The sequence below is a fragment of the Salvelinus namaycush genome, chromosome 10 (genome assembly GCF_016432855.1).
Source record: "Salvelinus namaycush isolate Seneca chromosome 10, SaNama_1.0, whole genome shotgun sequence".
In the NCBI taxonomy this organism is placed as follows: domain Eukaryota; kingdom Metazoa; phylum Chordata; class Actinopteri; order Salmoniformes; family Salmonidae; genus Salvelinus; species Salvelinus namaycush.
This window is the reverse complement of record NC_052316.1, coordinates 26,565,523-26,586,898: the sequence shown is the minus strand read 5'-3', so window position 1 is coordinate 26,586,898 and position 21,376 is coordinate 26,565,523. Positions and strand designations below refer to the sequence as shown.

The following is a 21,376-nucleotide window of genomic DNA, read 5'->3' as shown; positions in this document are numbered from 1 at the left end:
GTCCTCTTGCTCAGTTGTGCACCGGGGCCTCCCACTCCTCTTTCTATTCTGGTTAGAGCCAGTTTGTGCTGTTCTGTGAAGGGAGTAGTACACAGCGTTGTGCGAGATCTTCAGTTTCTTGGCAATTTCTCGCATGGAATAGCCTTCATTTCTCAGAACAAGAATAGACTGACAAGTTTCAGAAGAAAGACTTTGTTTCTGGCCATTTTGAGCCTGTAATCGAACCCACAAATGCTGATGCTCCAGATACTCAACTAGTTTAAAGAAGGCCAGTTTTATTGCTTCTTTAATCAGCAGAACAGTTTTCAGCTGTGCTAACATAGTTAACACAACAGTTTTCTAATGATCAATTAGCCTTTTAAAATGATAAACTTGGATTAGCTAACACAACGTGCCATTGGAACACAGGAGTGGTGGTTGCTGATAAATGGGCCTATGTAGATATTCCATAAAAAATCTACCGTTTCCAGCTACGATAGTCATTTACAACATTAACAATGTCTACGCTGTATTTCTGATCAATTTGCTGTTATTTTAATGGACAAAAAATGTGCTTTTCTTTAAAAAACAAGGACATTTCGAAGTGACCCCACACTTTTGAACGCTAGTATATATCAAAACAGGCTGGTGTTAAGGCTGTATTTGTTTCATCAGCACATTCACATTCACTGGGCTTTACAATACAAACAGGCTGAGAACACTCCTTAAAGGCTCTAATCTTCATCGTATTACTAGTGGGATGGCAGATGTTAAAGGATCAGGGGTTAGTGGTCAGAGGTCAGTGTCGTGCAGCTTTGCAGATCTTGTCGTATACCTCAGGGAAAGCGTCCTGACAGCCCAGCTCCTTTCTCAGACGGTGATACAACGTCCCGTCAAACATTTCCCAGAACTCACTACGCTCCATGTAAACATCAGCATACAGCATCTGGAACCTACACACACACACTTCAGCACAATCGGAGCCTTATTCCCATCATTCCATATAGACCCTCAGCATACAGCTGTTGGGGTGCATAAGGGTTTGTGTGTGTGTGTACAGAAACTCACCCATGCACCTCTCTGACAAACTGCTCCAGCTGTCTACATGAGGCTTTAGCCTGGAAGTGTTTAACCCTGGGTTCTCCGTACGCTCCAATGTCCACATACAGCTCTGCCTCCTCACCTTTAGGATGAACCATCCCCCGGCCCAGGGGGAGCACAAACGGACACAACCACAAAGGGTACACCTGCAGGGAGGGACATACCAACTTAGTTACACCCCTACAATGAGACAGTTACACCCTTAAACGAGATATACCAACTCAGTCACTCCCTTGAAATTAGATATACTGTTCCAACTCATTCACACCCCTAAAATGAGATATACCAACTCAGTCACACTTGTGTGTATAATGTATTAGGGTATGTTACGTTGAGGAAGCATGCAATGTAGCTATGTGTCTTATGTGAAATGTACTAGTTTGTGTGTGTGTGTGTGTCTTACATGGATGTCCTGGTGGAAGCGTGCGATAGCGGTCTGGATGTGTTTCATGGGGACCAGCATGTCCTGGACAACATGGTGCTGCTCATACAGTTGTCTGATGGTCTCTCCCTGGGTCAGCTTCAACAAAGAGATCTTAGGAGGAACCATCCACCCAAACAACCACCGGAACACTGGGTGGTTACCAAACGGGATGATGTCCTGGAGACAAAAACACACATTCATGTTTACAGCAATCAGCTTTCCAGCTCCACAGTTGTGTCCAGTAGGGAAAAACAGTTTTGAAATGGAGTGAAACACATTTTAGTTTTCTATTTCAGAAAGTTTGGCTATTATATGTCCCACAGAACACAACCCTGGTCTATGTCTCATACACTGCTCAAAAAAATAAAGGGAACACTTAAACAACACAATGTAACTCCAAGTCAATCACACTTCTGTGAAATCAAACTGTCCACTTAGGAAGCAACACTGATTGACAATACATTTCACATGCTGTTGTGCAAATGGAATAGACAAAAGGTGGAAATTATAGGCAATTAGCAAGACACCCCCAATAAAGGAGTGATTCTGCAGGTGGTGACCACAGACCACTTCTCAGTTCCTATGCTTCCTGGCTGATGTTTTGGTTACTTTTGAATGCTGGCGGTGCTCTCACTCTAGTGGTAGCATGAGACGGAGTCTACAACCCACACAAGTGGCTCAGGTAGTGCAGCTCATCCAGGATGGCACATCAATGCGAGCTGTGGCAAGAAGGTTTGCTGTGTCTGTCAGCGTAGTGTCCAGAGCATGGAGGCGCTACCAGGAGACAGGCCAGTACATCAGGAGACGTGGAGGAGGCCGTAGGAGGGCAACAACCCAGCAGCAGGACCACTACCTCCGCCTTTGAGCAGGAGGAGCACTGCCAGAGCCCTGCAAAATGACCTCCAGCAGGCCACAAATGTGCATGTGTCTGCTCAAACGGTCAGAAACAGACTCCATGAGGGTGGTATGAGGGCCCGACGTCCACAGGTGGGGGTTGTGCTTACAGCCCAACACCGTGCAGGACGTTTGGCATTTGCCAGAGAACACCAATATTGGCAAATTCGCCACTGGCGCCCTGTGCTCTTCACAGATGAAAGCAGGTTCACACTGAGCACATGAGCACATGTGACAGACGTGACAGAGTCTGGAGACGCCGTAGAGAACGGTCTGCTGCCTGCAACATCCTCCAGCATGACCGGTTTGGCGGTGGGTCAGTCATGGTGTGGGGTGGCATTTCTTTGTGGGGCCGCACAGCCCTCCATGTGCTCGCCAGAGGTAGCCTGACTGCCATTAGGTACCGAGATGAGATCCTCAGAGCCCTTGTGAGACCATATGCTGACACATGCACATTTGTGGCCTGCTGGAGGTCATTTTGCAGGGCTCTGGCAGTGCTCCTCCTGCTCAAAGGCGGAGGTAGCGGTCCTGCTGCTCGGTTGTTGCCCTCCTACGGCCTCCTCCACGTCTCCTGATGTACTGGCCTGTCTCCTGGTAGCGCCTCCATGCTCTGGACACTACGCTGACAGACACAGCAAACCTTCTTGCCACAGCTCGCATTGATGTGCCATCCTGGATGAGCTGCACTACCTGAGCCACTTGTGTGGGTTGTAGACTCTGTCTCATGCTACCACTAGAGTGAGAGCACCGCCAGCATTCAAAAGTGACCAAAACATCAGCCAGGAAGCATAGGAACTGAGAAGTGGTCTGTGGTCACCACCTGCAGAATCACTCCTTTATTGGGGGTGTCTTGCTAATTGCCTATAATTTCCACCTTTTGTCTATTCTATTTGCACAACAGCATGTGAAATGTATTGTCAATCAGTGTTTCTTCCTAAGTGGACAATTTGATTTCACAGAAGTGTGATTGACTTGGAGTTACATTGTGTTGTTTAAGTGTTCCCTTTATTTTTTTGAGCAGTGTATATAACGGGGGAGGGGGGGGGGGGGGGGGGGGGGGGGCTACCCCACCTCCGCCCTTCCTCCCCATCAACAACATCATCCGTCTGTCAGAGAAAATTTCGAACATAATTTAAGGTTATGGAAAGGAACAATTACCAGCAAACCACACATGGCTTCCTAATGGCAGCGTGTGTGTGTGTGTACATTAGGGAGACTAATGCAGAGTTATGTGCTGGGGGAGGAGATGATGACATGCTGAAATCTGCAGGATAAAAGGGTCACTTTGTATCATCTGTCTAATGCACTGTGTGTGTGTGTGTGTGTGTGTGTGTGTGTGTGTGTGTGTGTGTGTGTGTGTGTGTGTGTGTGTGTGTGTGTGTGTGTGTGTGTGTGTGTGTGTGTGTGTGTGTGTGTGTGTGTGTGTGTGTGTATGTGTATATATGACAACTGTACCAGAATAAGATGGCGCCGAAGATGATGGCTGACGATTTACATGCTCCAAACCAACTATGCTATTTTAGTATTTTTTTTTGCATTGTTTGTAACTTATTTTGTAACTTATTTTGTACATAATGTTTCTGCTACCGTCTCTTATGACCGAACATAACTTCTGGACATCAGAACTGCGATTACTCACCATGAATTGTAAGAAGCTTTTTCCTTCAACGCGTCCGACGAGAAGGATATACTGCTTTCCCGCGAACAGGCCCAAATCCCTGTCATTTGCATGAAGAAATGGGGGCGCAGATCGGGCTGCCTTCTGATAATCCGTAGGCGAGCGAGTAAACTCCCACTGCTATCCGCTCTTCTGGCTAACATGCAATCATTGGAAAATAAAATTGATCACCTATGATTACAATAATCCTACCAACGGGACATTAAGAACTGTAATACCTTATGTTTCACAGAGTTGTGGCTGAACGACGACACGGATAATATAGAGCTGGCGGGATTTTCCATGCACCGGCAGAACAGAGAAGCTACGTCTGGTAAGACAAGGGGTGGTGGTGTGTGTCTATTTGTCAATAACAGCTGGTGCGTGATGTCTAATATTAAAGAAGTCTTGAGGTATTGCTCACCTGAGCTAGAGTACATTACGATAAGCTGTAGACCACACTATCTACCAAGAGAGATCTCATCTATATTATTTGTAGCCGTCTATTCACCACCAGAGACCAATGCTGGCACTAAGACCGATCTCAACCAACTCTGTAAGGCCATCAGCAAACAAGAAAATGCTTATCCAGAAGCGGCGCTCCTAGTGGCCAGGGACTTTAATGCAGGCAAAATTAAATCCGTTTTACCAAATTTTTGTCACGTGCAACCAGAGGGAGAAAAAAACTACAGACCACCTTTACTCCACACACAGAGATGCATACAAAGCTCTCCCCCGCCCTCCATTTGGCAAATCTGACCATAATTCTATCATCCTGATTCCTGCTTACAAGCTAAAACTAAAGTACCAGTGAATCGCTCAATACGGAAGTGGTCATCGGCTTCATCAATAAGTGCACTGACGATGTCATCTCCACAGTGACCGTAAGTACATATCCCAACCAGAAGCCATGGATTACAGGCAACATCCGCATCGAGCTAAAGGCTAGAGCTGCCACTTTGAAGGAGCGGGACACTAATCCGGACGCTTATAAGAAATCCTGCTATGCCCTCAGACGAACCATCAAACAAGCAAAGTGTCAATACAGGATGAAGATTGAATCCTACTATACCGGCTCTGACGCTCGTCGGATGTGGCAGGGCTTGAAAACTATTACGGACTACAAAGGGAAACCCAGAAGCGAGCTGCCCAGTGACACGAGCCTACCAGACGAGCTAAATTACTTTTATGCTCGCTTTGAGGCAAGCAACACTGAAGCATGCACGAGAGCACCAGCTGTTCTGGATGACTGTGTGATAACGCGCTTGGTAGCCGATGTGAGCAAGACCTTTTAACAGGTCAACATTCACAAAGCCGCGGGTCCAGACGGATTACCAGGACGTGTACTAAAAACATGCGCGGACCAACTGGCAAGTGTCTTCATTGACATTTTTAACCTCTCCCTGACTGAGTCTGTAATACCTACATGTTTCAAGCAGACCACCATAGTCCCTGTGCCCAAGGAAGCGAAAGCAACCTGCCTAAATGATTACCGCCCGTAGCATTCCTGTCGGTAGCTATGAAGTTCTTTGAAAGGATGGTCATGGCTCACATCAACAGCATCCTCCTGGATACCCTAGACCCACTCCAGTTCGCATACCGCCCCAACAGATGACGCAATCTCAATCGCACTCCACACTGCCCTTTCCCACCTAGACAAAAGAGAATGCTGTTCATTGACTACAGCTCAGCGTTCAACACCATAGTGCCCATGAAGCTCATCACTAAGCTAAGGACCCTGGGACTAAACACCTCCCTCTGCAACTGGATCCTCGACTTCCTGACGGGCCGCCCCCAGGTGGTAAAGGTAGGCAACAACACGTCGGCCACGCTGATCCTCAACACTGGGGCCCCTCAAGGGTGTGTACTTAGTTCCCTCCTGTACTCCCTGTTCAACCACGACTGCATGGCCAAACACGATTCCAACATCATCATTAAGTTTACTGACGACACAACAGTGGTAGGCCTGAGAACCGACAATGACGAGACAGCCTATAAAGAGGACTGTTTTCTCTGCTACTGCACGGCAGGCGGTCCCGGAGCGCCAAGTCTAGGACCGGGGGGCTCCTTGGCAGCTTCTATCCCCAAGTCATGGGACTGCTGAACAATAAAATAAAATGGCCACCAGACTATTTACATTGACACCACCCCCCCTCCTCCATTTGTTTTGTACGCTGCTGCAACTCGCTGTTTGTTGTCTATGCATGGTCACTTAACCCCTACCTACATGTACAGATTGCCTCAACTGACCTGTACCCCCACGTACTGATTCGGTACCGGTACCAACCTGTATGTGGCCTCATTATTATTTTATTGTGTTACTTTAACATTTTTTACTTTAGTTTATTTGGTAAATATTTTAACTTCTTGAACTGCACTGTTGGTTAAGGGCTTGTAAGTAAGCACTTCATGGTAAGGTCTACACTTGTTGTATTCGGCACATGTGACAAATAAAATTACATTTTGATGTGTATGTGTGTGTATGTGTGTGTGTGTACCTGGAGCTCCCAGAAGATGGATCGTGTGTGTCTGTGGTAGTAGTGGCGTAGAGGGATGTACTCCACTGCTGTGTTGTTCTCCCTCAGGTATCTTTCAACGTGCTTGAAGAACCACGGCTTATAGTGCAGGCCGATCCTGTTGATCTGAAGCACACACAGACACACACAGTGCAGGGTTACAGCACTCTTCTCCTCTATTGTCCTTCTGGACGTACCTTCTCATTCTTCCTCTATTTCTCTCTTTTTCTCTTTCTCTCTCTCACCTTGTCGGGTTCAGCCGTGTCAGTCATAGTGCCAGTCATGATAACAGCTTCGTCAAGTGAGTACTGCAGTCCTTCTACAAACGTGTTGTTCTTGTCCTCAGACGCCTCACTGAAACGACGGCAGATGTTCTCCAGCCCTCTGATTGGCTCATACTGCAGACGAACCCAATACCTTGCCGGGACGATCTTTATCTCTGCAGCAACCAGGAACCCCAGAGTTCCACAGGACCATGGAACTGCGTGGAACAGGTCAGAGTTCTCTTCCTGTTAGAGAACACACACACACACACACACACACACACACACACACACACACACACACACACACACACACACACACACACACACACACACACACAGAACATCAGTTCCCCTCCTGTAAGAGAGCCACGTAGCAGATTGCAGAAGCAATCCTCCTTCTTTCTCCTTTCCTTCTCTCTCTCTCTAGTTGTACTGTGGACCCTTTGTTTCCAGATTAACTGCCATTTCCAGTGGTGTTGGCTTTATGTTTTCTAAAGGACTATAGGTCTGTAGCTTTGCTCTGTTAGTTACAGAACTGGAGGCCTGTAGCATTGCTCTGTGAGCTCCAGAACTGGAGGCCTGTAGCATTGCTCTGTGAGCTAAGGACTGGAGGCCTGTAGCAATGCTCTGTTAGTTACATAACTGGAGGCCTGTAGCATTGCTCTGAGCTACAGAACTGGAAGCATGTAGCATTGCTCTGTGAGCTACAGAACTGGAGGCCTGTAGCATTGCTCTGTGAGCTACAGAACTGGAAGCCTGTAGCATTGCTCTGTGAGCTGCAGAACTGGAGGCCTGTAGCATTGCTCTGTGAGCTACAGAACTGGAAGCCTGTAGCATTGCTCTGTGAGCTGCAGAACTGGAAGCCTGTAGCATTGCTCTGTGAGCTACAGAACTGGAAGCCTGTAGTATTGCTCTGTGAGCTACAGAACTGGAAGCATGTAGCATTGCTCTGTGAGCTACAGAACTGGAAGCCTGTAGCATTGCTCTGTTAGTTACATAACTGGAGGCCTGTAGCATTGCTCTGTGAGCTCCAGAACTGGAGGCCTGTGGCATTGCTCTGTGAGCTCCAGAACTGGAGGCCTGTAGCATTGCTCTGTGAGCTCCAGAACTGGAGGCCTGTAGCATTGCTCATTGAGCTAAGGACTGGAGGCCTGTAGTAGAGGTCGACCAATTATGATTTTTCAACGCCGATACCGATACCGATTATTTGAGGACCAAAAAATACCGATACCGATTAATCGGCCAATTTTATATTTTTATTTAGTTATTTATTTGTAATAATGACAATTACAACAATACTGAATGAACACTTTTATTTTAACTTAATATAATACATCAATAAAATCAATTTAGCCTCAAATAAATAATGAAAGATGTTCAATTTGGTTTAAATAATGCAAAAACAAAGTGTTGGAGAAGAAAGTAAAAGTGCAATATGTGCCATGTAAAAAAGCTAACGTTTAAGTTCCTTGCTCAGAACATGAGAACATATGAAAGCTGGTGGTTCCTTTTAACATGAGTCTTCAATATTCCCAGGTAAGAAGTTTTAGGTTGTAGTTATTATAGGAATTATTGGACTATTTCTCTCTATACCATTTGTATTTCATATACCTTTGACTATTGGATGTTCTTATAGGCACCTGGGCTAGAACCAGGGACACATCGACAACACCCACCCTCGAAGCATCGTTACCCATCGTTCCACAAAAGCCACAGCCCTTGCAGAGCAAGGGGAACAACTACTTCAACGTCTCAGAGCGAGTGACGTCACCGATTTGAAACGCTATTAGCGCGCACCCCGCTAACTAGCTAGCCATTTCACATCGGTTACACCAGCCTAATCTCGGGAGTTGATAGGCTTGAAGTCATAAACAGCTCAATGCTTGAAGCACAGCGAAGAGCTGCTGGCAAATGCAGGAAAGTGCTGTTTGAATGAATGCTTACGAGCATGCTGCTGCCTACCACCGCTCAGTCAGACTGCTCTATCAAATATCAAATCATAGACTTAATTATAACATAATAACACACAAAAATACGAGCCTTAGGTCATTAATATGGTCAAATCCGGAAACTATCATTTCGAAAACAAAACGTTTATTCTTTTAGTGAAATACTGAACCGTTCCGTATTTTATCTAACGGGTGGCATCCCTAAGTCTAAATATTGCTGTTACATTGCACAACCTTCAATGTTATGTCATAATTATGTACAATTCTGGCAATTTAATTATGGTCTTTGTTAGGAAGAAATGGTCTTCACACAGTTCGCAACGAGCCAGGCGGCCCAAACTGCTGCATATACCCTGACTCTGCTTGCACGGAACGCAAGAGAAGTGACACAATTTCCCTAGTTAAAAGAAATTCATGTTAGCAGGCAATATTAACTAAATATGCAGGTTTAAAAATATATACTTGTGTATTGATTTTAAAGAAAGGCATTGATGTTTATGGTTAGGTACACATTGGCGCAACGACAGTGCTTTTGTCGCGAATGCGCTTGTTAAATCATCACCCGTTTGGCAAAGTAGGCTGTGATTCGATGAGAGATTAACAGGCACCACATCGATTATATGCAACGCAGGACAAGCTAGATAAACTAGTAATATCATCAACCATATGTAGTTAACTAGTGATTATGTTAAGATTGATTGTTTTTTATAAGATAAGTTTAATGCTAGCTAGCAACTTACCTTGGCTTCTTGCTGCACTCGCGTAACAGGTAGTCAGTCTGCCACGCAGTCTCCTCGTGGAGTGCAATGTAATCGGCCACAATCGGTGTCCAAAAATGCCGATTATCGATTGTTATGAAAACTTGAAATCGCCCCTAATTAATCAGCCATTCCGATTAATCGGTCGACCTCTAGCCTGTAGCATTGCTCTGTGAATTCCAGAACTGGAGGCCTCTAGCATTGCTCTGAGCTACAGAACTGGAAGCATGTAGCATTGCTCTGTGAGCTACAGAACTGGAAGCCTGTAGCATTGCTCTGTGAGCTACAGAACTGGAAGCCTGTAGCATTGCTCTGAGCTACAGAACTGGAAGCATGTAGCATTGCTCTGTGAGCTACAGAACTGGAAGCCTGTAGCATTGCTCTGTGAGCTACAGAACTGGAAGCCTGTAGCATTGCTCTGAGCTACAGAACGGGAAGCATGTAGCATTGCTCTGTGAGCTACAGAACTGGAGGCCTGTAGCATTGCTCTGTGAGCTACAGAACTGGAAGCCTGTAGCATTGCTCTGTGAGCTGCAGAACTGGAAGCCTGTAGCATTGCTCTGTGAGCTACAGAACTGGAAGCCTGTAGTATTGCTCTGTGAGCTACAGAACTGGAAGCATGTAGCATTGCTCTGTGAGCTACAGAACTGGAAGCCTGTAGCATTGCTCTGTGAGCTACAGAACTGGAAGCCTGTAGCATTGCTCTGTGAGCTACAGAACTGGAAGCCTGTAGCATTGCTCTGTGAGCTACAGAACTGGAAGCCTGTAGTATTGCTCTGCTCCGACACCAAGGTTCTCTTAAAGATCTGAGCAGTAAAGAGAGCTCTGCTCACCTCAGTGCAGCGGACCAGGCTGCCGTCAGCCAGCACCAGCTCAAAGGCAACACAGATGTGCTGGAAGAGTCCGTAGATATGAGAGGATGACTCTATACCTGTACCCATCACCAGACCTCCTGTAGATAGAGAGGGAGCGTGAGAGGGAGACAGAGGGAGGGATGGGGTGGGTAGGCTTGATTATTTAGTAAACAAAAGACAATTGGGGCATACTAGTGCTCAGGGACACAGTCAATATACAACACCAACAATACAGGACACACAGACATACACAACAACAACACTTTAGGGACTTGGGGAACTCAATCTCCTCACAGGTGAAGCAGAGAGCAACGTAAACACTCAAACAGTTTGTCAGTTGTGTGTGTGTGTGTGTGTGTGTGTGTGTGTGTGTGTGTGTGTGTGTGTGTGTGTGTGTGTGTGTGTGTGTGTGTGTGTGTGTGTGGTGCTCCAGATTAATCTACAGCATGCTGAAGAGAAAACATTAAGCTGTTGCTCTAACATTTATGGATCCAGAAAACCATTATGGAATCTGATCCAGGAGTGCTATGCACTCCAAAGCCATTTCCTCTGAGTTTCACCCTCGGAACTCTACCATCTATAAACAATTGATCCTCTAATCCAATAAGAGAGGGTGATGATGCTCCCAACAGGAAATAAACAACCCTGATAGATAAGATGCCATGGAAACACTCAGCTACAGAGGTTATACTACAAAACAGAATCAATGAGATAGCCAGCTAACTTTGATCAACAACCAGAAATAACTATTGATTTTCTGGTTCATTAAGAAAACTAAACGTAGATATGTCTTTTTGGTTGTTGAGTCAATTAGTCCATGCCCATTTCAAGCTTATCTTAAAAAAAAAAAGGTTATTTCAGAATATATAGGCAAGTCAGCTGACTAACTCATTGATCCTGCTTTGTAGTATACCCCTCTGGATGACAATCGGTCAGTTGTTCTATAGAACAACAACAATAACAACAACATATACCACCATATATATACCATATAACACAGCCGACAACAATATATACCCAATGAATTATACTGTATATACGCTAGATGACTGACATGGGGCGCTGGGTTGAAGCCACCGTGCCACCCAGAAATGTTCCATACACACAAAAAGCTTTTTTCTCTCAAATTTTGTGCACAAATTTGTTTACGTCCCTGTTAGTGAGCATTTCTCCTTTGCCAAGATAATCCATCCACCTGACATGTGTGGCTTATCAAGAAACTGATTAAACAGCATGATCAGTATTTCTATGCGTAATAAAGCCCTTTGTGGGGAAAAACTCATTCTGATTGGCTGGGCCTGGCTTCCCAGTGGGTGGCCCTGGCTGCCAACTGGGTGGGCCTATGCCCTAGAATTGATAGATTAGGGCCTAATTAATTTATTTCAATTGACTGATTTCATTATATGAACTATAACAAGGTAAAATCTTTGAAATTGTTACATGTTGCGTTTATATACAGTACCAGTTAAATGTTTGGACACACCTACTCATTCAAGGGTTTTTCTTTATTTTTACTATTTTCTACATTGTAGAATAATAGTGAAGACATCAGAACTATGAAATAATACATATGGAATCATGTAGTAACCAAAGTAGCCAAAGGGTGGCTACCAAAGTAGCCACCCTTTGCCTTGATGACAGCTTTGCACACTCTTGGCATTATCTGCCCCTAACTTGGACAACTCTGGGCCAATTGTGTGCCGCCCTATGGGACTCCCGGTCCCGGTTGGTTGTGAACCCCAGGCTGTAGTGACGCTGCAACACTGTGTGTTTTAGACCGCTGCACCACTCGGGAGGCCTGCGTTTATATTTTTGTTCAGTATACATTTTATTATGTGAACTAAACACTAAAATTTAAATAAATAGATGTAAAAACATTTTCCTTAAAGTATAATTTTACTGTCCCCACTACAACAACAAAAATACTTAAATACATATCATTTTGTCCTTAATTGAAATAGTGTAGAATTCCATTCATTCCTATGGAGGACTGAGTGCCAATATGGCCGACAGTTTGCCAGGTTAAAATGCAGGCTACAGACGAAGGTGCTCCCACGTAAAATAGTGATGTCAGGGCCTTCATCTCTTCTAATTGCTCTCACCCAGCTGTCACGTAAAGTCGCATCCTTGGGAAGTCGTGAAAGCTGAGGTATGGTTTTTGTTTGTTGTTGGAACAAAAAGGGACACTACAACAGCATCGGTGAGAGGATTGTGCCGCCATTATGCAAGCTTGATAATTCTGCGCTGTTGCTAGCGACCAGAACATAAACCAGAACATAAACAATACCACTTTGCTAAACTTCCGTTCTACAAACCCAGAAGCGTGAAAGAAGCCAATGGCCAATACATAGCATCAGCAATCCGGGGTTTATATACATCATTGCATATACCACCATATATACCATATAACAGCCATACAACAATATATACATTATATACCATATAACTCAAAACCATACACAAACACATATACCACCATACACCATAAAACCTGAGCCAACAATATATGCTGATGATATGCAGATATAATGATAATGATATGCATAGCGTACCGACAGTGAGGTCGTCCAGTTCTGGCAGCACAGGCAGAGTCCAGCCCAGGGAGTTGAGGAGAGCAGTGATCTGACCCATGTTGACCAGGGGCTCCACACGAACCACCTGTTGTACATATACTTGCCCGGATCATACAGGTTTACACACGCATACATACTTTTATATACAGAGCTACAGCGTGTGAGCGTGTTTGTCCTACCTGTCTCTGTGTGTCCACCTCCAGTATGTCCATCATGTTGATCATGATGTTCTTGTTAGTCTTCTTGTATTTCCCAACTCTGAGAGAGACAGTCAGCCAGCCGGGTCGACCTGTACACATGTGAGTCTTCCCCCCCTCCTTCCTCCACACACGTACCTGCAACCCACACACAGTATCATACTGTATGTAAGTATTATGGCCTCTGCCTAAAGGTCTGGACCTTTATGGCACAGAAGGCACTGCACTTTCTCTGGGGTCTCTGATTAAAGCCCTACTCCTGCTAATCCCTATAAATCACTACAGAGCATTCGAGATGGAAGAAAGAATTTAAACTTTGTAAATGACAGAAGGAAATACAGTATCTGATGCCATGCTCAAATACTGAGCTCCCAGAATGCACACACACACTGAACTCCAAGACCTATGCAGTGAATGCTGCAAAAAATCTCTTTAGGAAGAGAGGGATTACAGTTTTTCCTCACCCCAGGATCCTCACAGCAGTCTCCCTCTCTCTCTCTCACACACACACACACACACACACACACACACACACACACACACACACACACACACACACACACACACACACACACACACACACACACACATTGTCGTTGTAATTTAGCCACGTGGACCTACCTGTCTCTGGATGTCCCGCACGCGCTGGTCGTGCTGTTTTGGCGCAGAACACATTTTGAAGATGAGCCACGCGCGCATGTAATAATAGACATCAAATATGACTGAGAGCGGCAGCAGAAATAGACAGACGAATATCCATCTCTGGTGAACGATCACGTAGTCTAAGCCTTTCACCTTGATCCACAACAGAAAGAGAACTACCAGTCCACCGAGATACAACAACGGATCCATCCTCCCTGCGCTGCTGGTCTACTGGCCTGATGATGGTCTAGTTAAGACTGTTCCAGAGAATATCTCCCTTCTAGGAACAATCGATTTTTCTATTGCCTTTAGTTGGGAGCGAGCGATGCAAGATTTCTAAACTTTTGCTTTTTAAAATCCACATAGATTATCTATGCCAACACATACACATACATTAATGCACACATCACTACATAGACAGGTGGGTAAATATTGAAGTTAAAATCCTGCCACTCCTGTCCTTTTCTCTGATAGGCGAGTCTGGCTGTGCGGTCGGCTAGCCCCGCCTCTGGCCGGCGCTCTTTGGCTAAAGACGCGTCAATCGGGATGACTCCATTTGCAACGTTAGCGCGCTTCGTCCAATCAGAGAGCAGAAATCCCGTCACACCATTCACCCGGCGCATACCTTCATTTACATGCAACAGTTAAGTAATACCGTGTAAATAAAACATTGTTAAAACCATTCATCTAAACTGATATCAAACTAGGCCTACAGTGGTTAACCATTTTTTAAATAACCTATTTATTATAACTTACATATAACTACCACAGTAATTATACATTTTATATAGCGGTATTATATAACCATATTACTGCCATAAACCAGGTAATAAAACTACACTGATTATTACATGAAACCCTAACCAATGCAAAATCTAATGCATTTAACTATAGTGCTTTCAGAAAGTATTCACTACCCTTGACTTTTTCCACATTTTGTTGTGTTACAGCCTGAATTTAAAATGGATTACATTGCGATTTTTTTGTCACTGGCCTAGACACAATACTCCATAATGTCAAAGCAGAATAATGTTTTTTGACATTTTTACAAATTAATAAAGATGAAAAGATGAAATGTCTTGAGTCAATAAGTATTCAACCCCTTTGTTGTGGCAAGCCTAAATACATTCAGGAGTAAAACGTTCCTTAAAAAGTCACATAAGTTGCATGGACTCATTCTGTGTGCAATAATAGTGTTTAACATACATTTTAAATGGCTACCTCTTCTCTGTACCCCACACACACAATTATATGTAAGGTACCTCAGTGGAGCAGTGCATTTCAAACACAGATTCAACCACAAAGACCAGGGAGGTTTTCCAATGCCTCACAAAAAAGGGCACCTATTGGTAGATGGGTAAAAAAAAGAAAGAGAAAAAAAAGCAGACATTTAATAGACCTTTGAGCATGGTGAAGTTACTATTTACCCTTTGGATGGTGTATCAATAAACCCAGTCACCACAAATATACAGGCATCCTTCCTAACTCAGTTGCCGGAGAGGAAGGAAACCACTCAGGGATTTCACAATGAGGTCAATGGTGACTTTAAAACAGTTACAGAGTTTAATGGCTATAATAGGAAAAAACTGAGGATGAGTCATCAACATTGTAGTTACTCCACGATAGTAACCTAATTGATTAAATAGAAGGAAGCCTGTACAGAATAAAAAATATTCCAAAACATGCATCCTGTTTGCAACAAGGCACTAAAGTAATACTGCAAAAAACAATTGGCAAAGCAAGTCAATTTCTGTCCTGAATACGAATTGTTATGTTTGTAGCAAATCCCCAAATAACATTTATTTTCAAGCATTGTGGTGGCTGCATCATGTTATGGGTATGCTCATAATCATTAAGGGTTGGTGAGTTTTTCAGAATAAAAAATACATTGAATGGAGATAAGCACAGGCAAAATCCTAGAGGAAAACCTGGTTCAGTCTACTTTCCACCAGACACTGGGTGTCACGTCCTGACCATAGTGCTTATGTGTTTTGCTTGTTTTAGTGTTGGTCAGGACGTGAGCTGGGTGGGCATTCTATGTTGTGTGTCTAGTTTGTCTGTTTCTGTGTTCAGCCTAATATGGTTCTCAATCAGAGGCAGCTGTCAATCATTGTCCCTGATTGAGAATCATATATAGGTGGCTTGTTTTGTGTTGGGGATTTGTGGGTGGTTGTTTCCTGTGTCAGTGTTTGTGCCACACGGGACTGTGACGGTTGGTTCGTTTGTTGTTTTGTATTTTGTCTAGTTTTCGTGTTATTAAATCATGGAAACTTACCACGCTGTACATTGGTCCTCCGATCCTTCTCGCCTCTCCTCGTCCGATGAGGAGGACGACTTAGACTGCCGTTACAGAACCACCCACCTAACTCGGACCAAGCAGCGTGGAAACGGGCAGCAGCGACAGCAGCAGCGGTACCAGGAGGAATGGACATGGGAGGAAATTCTGGACGGTAAAGGACCCTGGGCAGAGCCAGAGGAGTGTCGCCGCCCCAAAGCGGAGCTGGAGGCAGCAAAAGCGGAGAGGCGGCATTATGAGGCGCTATAGCAAGGCAGAGCGGCTGGAAGCCCGAGAGGCTCACCCAAAAATGTCTTGGGGGGTGGCTAAAGGGGAGTGTGGCGAAGTCAGGTAGGAGACCTGCGCCAACTTCCCGGGCTTACCGTGGAGAGCGAGAGTACGGGCAGACACTGTGTTGTGCGGAAGAGCGCACAGAGTCTCCTGTACGTGTGCTTAGCCCGGTGCGGTACATTCCAGCTCCACGTATCGGCCGGGCTAGAGTGGGCATCGAGCCAGGTGCCATGAAGCCGGCTCAACACATCTGGTCTCCAGTGCGTCTCCTTGGGCCGGTGTACATGGCACCAGCCTTACGTATGGTGTCCCCGGTTCGCCAGCACAGCCCAGTGCGGGCTATTCCACCTCGCCGCACTGGCCTGGCTACGGGGAGCATTAAACCAGGTAAGGTTGGGCAGGCTCGGTGCTTAAGAGCTCCTGTACGCCTGCACGGTCCGGTATATCCGGCGCCACCTTCCCGCCCCAGCCCAGTACCACCAGTGCCTACACCACGCACCAGGCTTCCTGTGCGTCTCCAGAACTCTGTTCCTCCTCCACGCACTCTCCCTATGGTGCGTGTCTCCAACCCAGTACCTCCAGTGCCGGTACCATGCCCAGCGCCGTCTGAGCTGACTGCCTGCCCAGCGCCGTCTGAGCTGCCTGCCTGCCCAGCGCCGTCTGAACTGCCTGCCTGCCCAGCGTCATCTGAGCCGCCCGTCTGTCCCGAGCCGTCAGAGCCGCCCGTCTGTTCCGAGCCGTCAGAGCCGCCCGTCAGTCAGGAGCCGCTAGAGCCGTCCTCCAGTCATGAGCTGCCTTCCAGTCATGAGCTGCCTTCCAGTCATGAGCTGCCTTCCAGTCATGAGCTGCCCTCCAGTCATGAGCTGCCTTCCAGTCATGAGCTGCCCTCCAGTCATGAGCTGCCCTCCAGTCATGAGCTGCCCGCCAGTCATGAGCTGCCTTCCAGTCATGAGCTGCCTTCCAGTCATGAGCTGCCCTCCAGTCATGAGCTGCCTTCCAGTCATGAGCTGCCCTCCAGTCATGAGCTGCCCTCCAGTCATGAGCTGCCCGCCAGTCATGAGCTGCCCGCCAGTCATGAGCTGCCCTCCAGTCATGAGCTGCCCGCCAGTCATGAGCTGCCCGCCAGTCATGAGCTGCCTTCCAGTCATGAGCTGCCCTCCAGTCATGAGCTGCCCTCCAGTCATGAGCTGCCACTCAGTCCGGAGCTGCCACTCAGTCCGGAGCTGCCACTCAGTCCGGAGCTGCCATTAGTCCGGAGCTGCCCTTCAGTCCAGAGCTGCCTCTCTGTCCGGAGCTGCCCTTCAGTCCGGAGTTGCCCCTCTGTCCTGAGCTACCTCTCTGTCCTGAGCTACCTCTCTGTCCTGAGCTTCCTCTCTGTCCTGAGCTGTCTCCTCTATCTAGGGGGGACCTTTGTGAAGGTTCCTAGACCAGGGTCGGGGGCGAGGGTTGCCACTCAAAGGACGCTAAGGAGGGGGACAAAAACAATGGTGGAGTGGTGGCCTCGTCCTGCGCCGGAGCCGCCACCGGGACAGATGCCCACCCAGACCCTCCCCTTGAGTTTTAGGGGTGCGTTCGGAGTCCGCACCTCAGGAGGGGGGTACTGTCACGTCCTGACCATAGTGCTTATGTGTTTTGCTTGTTTTAGTGTTGGTCAGGACGTGAGCTGGGTGGGCATTCTATGTTGTGTGTCTAGTTTGTCTGTTTCTGTGTTCAGCCTAATATGGTTCTCAATCAGAGGCAGCTGTCAATCATTGTCCCTGATTGAGAATCATATATAGGTGGCTTGTTTTGTGTTGGGGATTTGTGGGTGGTTGTTTCCTGTGTCAGTGTTTGTGCCACACGGGACTGTGACGGTTGGTTCGTTTGTTGTTTTGTATTTTGTCTAGTTTTCGTGTTATTAAATCATGGAAACTTACCACGCTGTACATTGGTCCTCCGATCCTTCTCGCCTCTCCTCGTCCGATGAGGAGGACGACTTAGACTGCCGTTACACTGGGAGATGGATTTACCTTTCAGCTGGACAATAACCTAAAACACAAGGCCAAAACTACACTGGAGTTGCTTACCAAGAAGACAGTGAATGTTCCTGAGTGGCCGAGTTACAGTTTTGACTTAAATCTACTTGAAAATCTATGACAAGATTTAAAATGGTTGTCTAGTAATGATCTACAACCAATTTGACAGAGCTTGAAGAATCTTGAATATAATAATGGGCAAATGTTGAACAGTCCAGGTGTGGAAAGCTCTTCTAGACTTACCCAGAAAGACTCACAGCTGTAACTGCTAAAGGTGCTTCTACAAAGTATTGACTCAGGGGTGTGAATACTTACGTAAATTAGATATCTGTATTTAATTTTAAATACATTTTCAAACATTTTTAAAAACATGTTTTCACTTTGTCATTGTGGGCTATTGTGTGAAAAATAAATAATCCTGTAACACAACAAAATGTGGAATAAGTCAAAGGGTATGGAATACTGAAGTATAATTACAAGCGTTTCATAAGTGTCAAAGGCTTTTATTGACAATTACATGAAGTTGATACAAAGAGTCAATATTTGCAGTGTTGACCCTTCTTTTTCAAGACCTCTGCAATCCACCCTGGCATGCTGTCAATTAACTTCTGGGCCACATCCTGACTGATGGCAGCCCATTCTTGCATAATCAATGCTTGGAGTTTGTCAGAATTTGTGGGTTTTTGTTTGTCCACCCGCCTCTTGAGGATTGACCACAAGTTCTCAACGGGATTAAGGTCTGGGGAGTTTCCTGGCCATGGACCCAAAATATCGATGTTTTGTTCCCTGAGCCACTTAGTTATCACTTTTGCCTTATGGCAAGGTGCTCCATCATGCTGTAAAATGCATTGTTTGTCACCAAACTGTTCCTGGATGGATGGGAGAAGTTGCTCTCGGAGGATGTGTTGATACCATTCTTTATTCATGGCTGTGTTCTTAGGCAAGATTGTGAGTGAGCCCACTCCCTTGGCTGAGAAGCAACCCCACACATGAATGGTCTCAGGATGCTTTACTGTTGGTAAGACACAGGACTGATGGAAGCGCTCACCTTGTCTTCTCCGGACAAGCTTTTTTCTGGATGCCCCAAACAATCGGAAAGGGGATTCATCAGAGAAAAGGACTTTACCCCAGTCCTCAGCAGTCCAATCCCTGTACATTTGCAGAAAATCAGTCTGTCCCTGATGTTTTTCCTGGAGAGAAGTGGCTTCTTTGCTGCCCTTCTTGACACCAGGCCATCCTCCAAAAGTCTTTGCCTCACTGTGCGTGCAGATGCACTCACACCTGCCTGCTGCCATTCCTGAGCAAGCTCTGTACTGGTGGTGCCCCGATCCCGCAGCTGAATCGTATTTAGGAGACGGTCCTGGCGCTTGCTGGACTTTCTTGGGCGCCCTGAAGCCTTCTTCACAACAATTGAACCGCTCTCCTTGAAGTTCTTGATGATCCGATAAATGGTTGATTTAGGTGCAATCTTACTGGCAGCAATATCCTTGCCTGTGAAGCCCTTTTCGTGCAAAGCAATGATGACGGTACGTGTTTCCTTGCAGGTAACCACGGTTGACAGAGGAAGAACAATGGTTCCAAGCACCACCCTCTTTTGAAGCTTCCAGTCTGTTATTCGAACTCAATCAGCATGACAGAGTGATCTCCAGCCTTGTCCTTGTCAACACTCACACCTGTGTTAACAAGAGGATCACTGACATGATGTCAGCTGGTCCTTTTGTGGCAGGGCTGAAATGCAGTGGAAATGTTTTTGGGGGATTCAGTTCATTTGCATGGCAAAGAGGGACTTTGCAATTAATTGCAATTAATCTGATCACTCTTCATAACATTCTGGAGTATATGCAAATTGCCATCATACAAACTGAGGCAGCAGACTTTGTGAAAATTAAAATTTGTGTCAGCCACGACTGTACATTGCTTTAGTGACATCTATGAACTGTCACAGTGATGGGAGGGAATTCTGACTGATTGGTTTCAATTAAGGTGTTTTCACATCTTCAATGAAAATCTGTTTAATTCACTTTCAATTGTTGGGTCAAATAAAAAGGAGTGAACATGAAAACACACATACACCCAGGCATGCGCGCACACACACACATGAATGGAGCATTACTAGGCTGGTGAGTGGTACACACACATTAGACAGAGGGTGGGGCGCCAGTAAGGATCCTTAATGGTTTCTGCTGTCAGCTTGTCTGTCTCTCCAATCCGGAACACACACACACACACGCACGCACGCACGCACACGCACACACGCACACGCGCACACACACACACACACACACACACACACACACACACACACACACACACACACACACACACACACACACACACACACACACACACACACACACACACACACACACACACACACACACACACTCTCTCTCTCTCTCTCTCTCTCTCTCTCTCTCTCTCTCTCTCTTTCTTTCTCTCACTCATACAGAAACTCAGCCCTCCCGGGCAATGCTCTCCTGCTTTCAGAGAAAATGTGCCTTTATCTAAGAAACTGTATTATATTGACAGTTTTTCATGCGAGCCTCTGGATATCATTGGGAAATGTGTCTATTATTCTAAAATAAATTGATGGAGATCATTTCATCTTTTGTCTTAATTTCGTTATCCAGCCTGGAAGGAATAAAAGACCAACATTTCACCCGTTTTATTTGTCTTAATACCTGGAGGTAACGGGACTCTGTGGGAATGTTTTTAAACTTTAACTCTCCTTTAACTTCAGCACCATTCATCATCTCATTGCTTCTTGAATCCCAAATAACCGACACGGAAGCACACTTAGAATTGGACCTGGTCCCATGGAACTGACCGGGACAGAGCACGCCTAACGGAGGTTAGGGTTATTTACCAGGGGGTTACTCCACTGGGAAGACTAATATTTTCCATCCCCGGTGGTCCCATGGAGAGGGAGATGCCTTCCCTACACCACAGAGACTAACAAACACCATCCCCGGGGGTTCCGGAGCG

The 21,376-nt window shown here is 45.9% G+C and overlaps 1 protein-coding gene across 1 annotated transcript; it reads right to left on the bottom strand.

Moving 5' to 3' along the window:
• Positions 1 to 500: 500 nt before the first annotated feature.
• Positions 501 to 14,239, bottom strand: LOC120054904 (delta(24)-sterol reductase-like). Its single transcript, XM_039002629.1, has 9 exons — positions 13,790 to 14,239; positions 13,151 to 13,306; positions 12,951 to 13,056; positions 10,378 to 10,496; positions 6,817 to 7,080; positions 6,554 to 6,697; positions 1,484 to 1,681; positions 1,048 to 1,226; positions 501 to 932 (listed from the first exon to the last, which is right to left on the bottom strand). The coding sequence occupies exons 1-9, from the start codon at positions 14,018 to 14,020 to the stop codon at positions 779 to 781; spliced, it is 1,551 nt and encodes a 516-aa protein (XP_038858557.1). The 5' UTR covers positions 14,021 to 14,239; the 3' UTR covers positions 501 to 778.
• Positions 14,240 to 21,376: the final 7,137 nt, after the last annotated feature.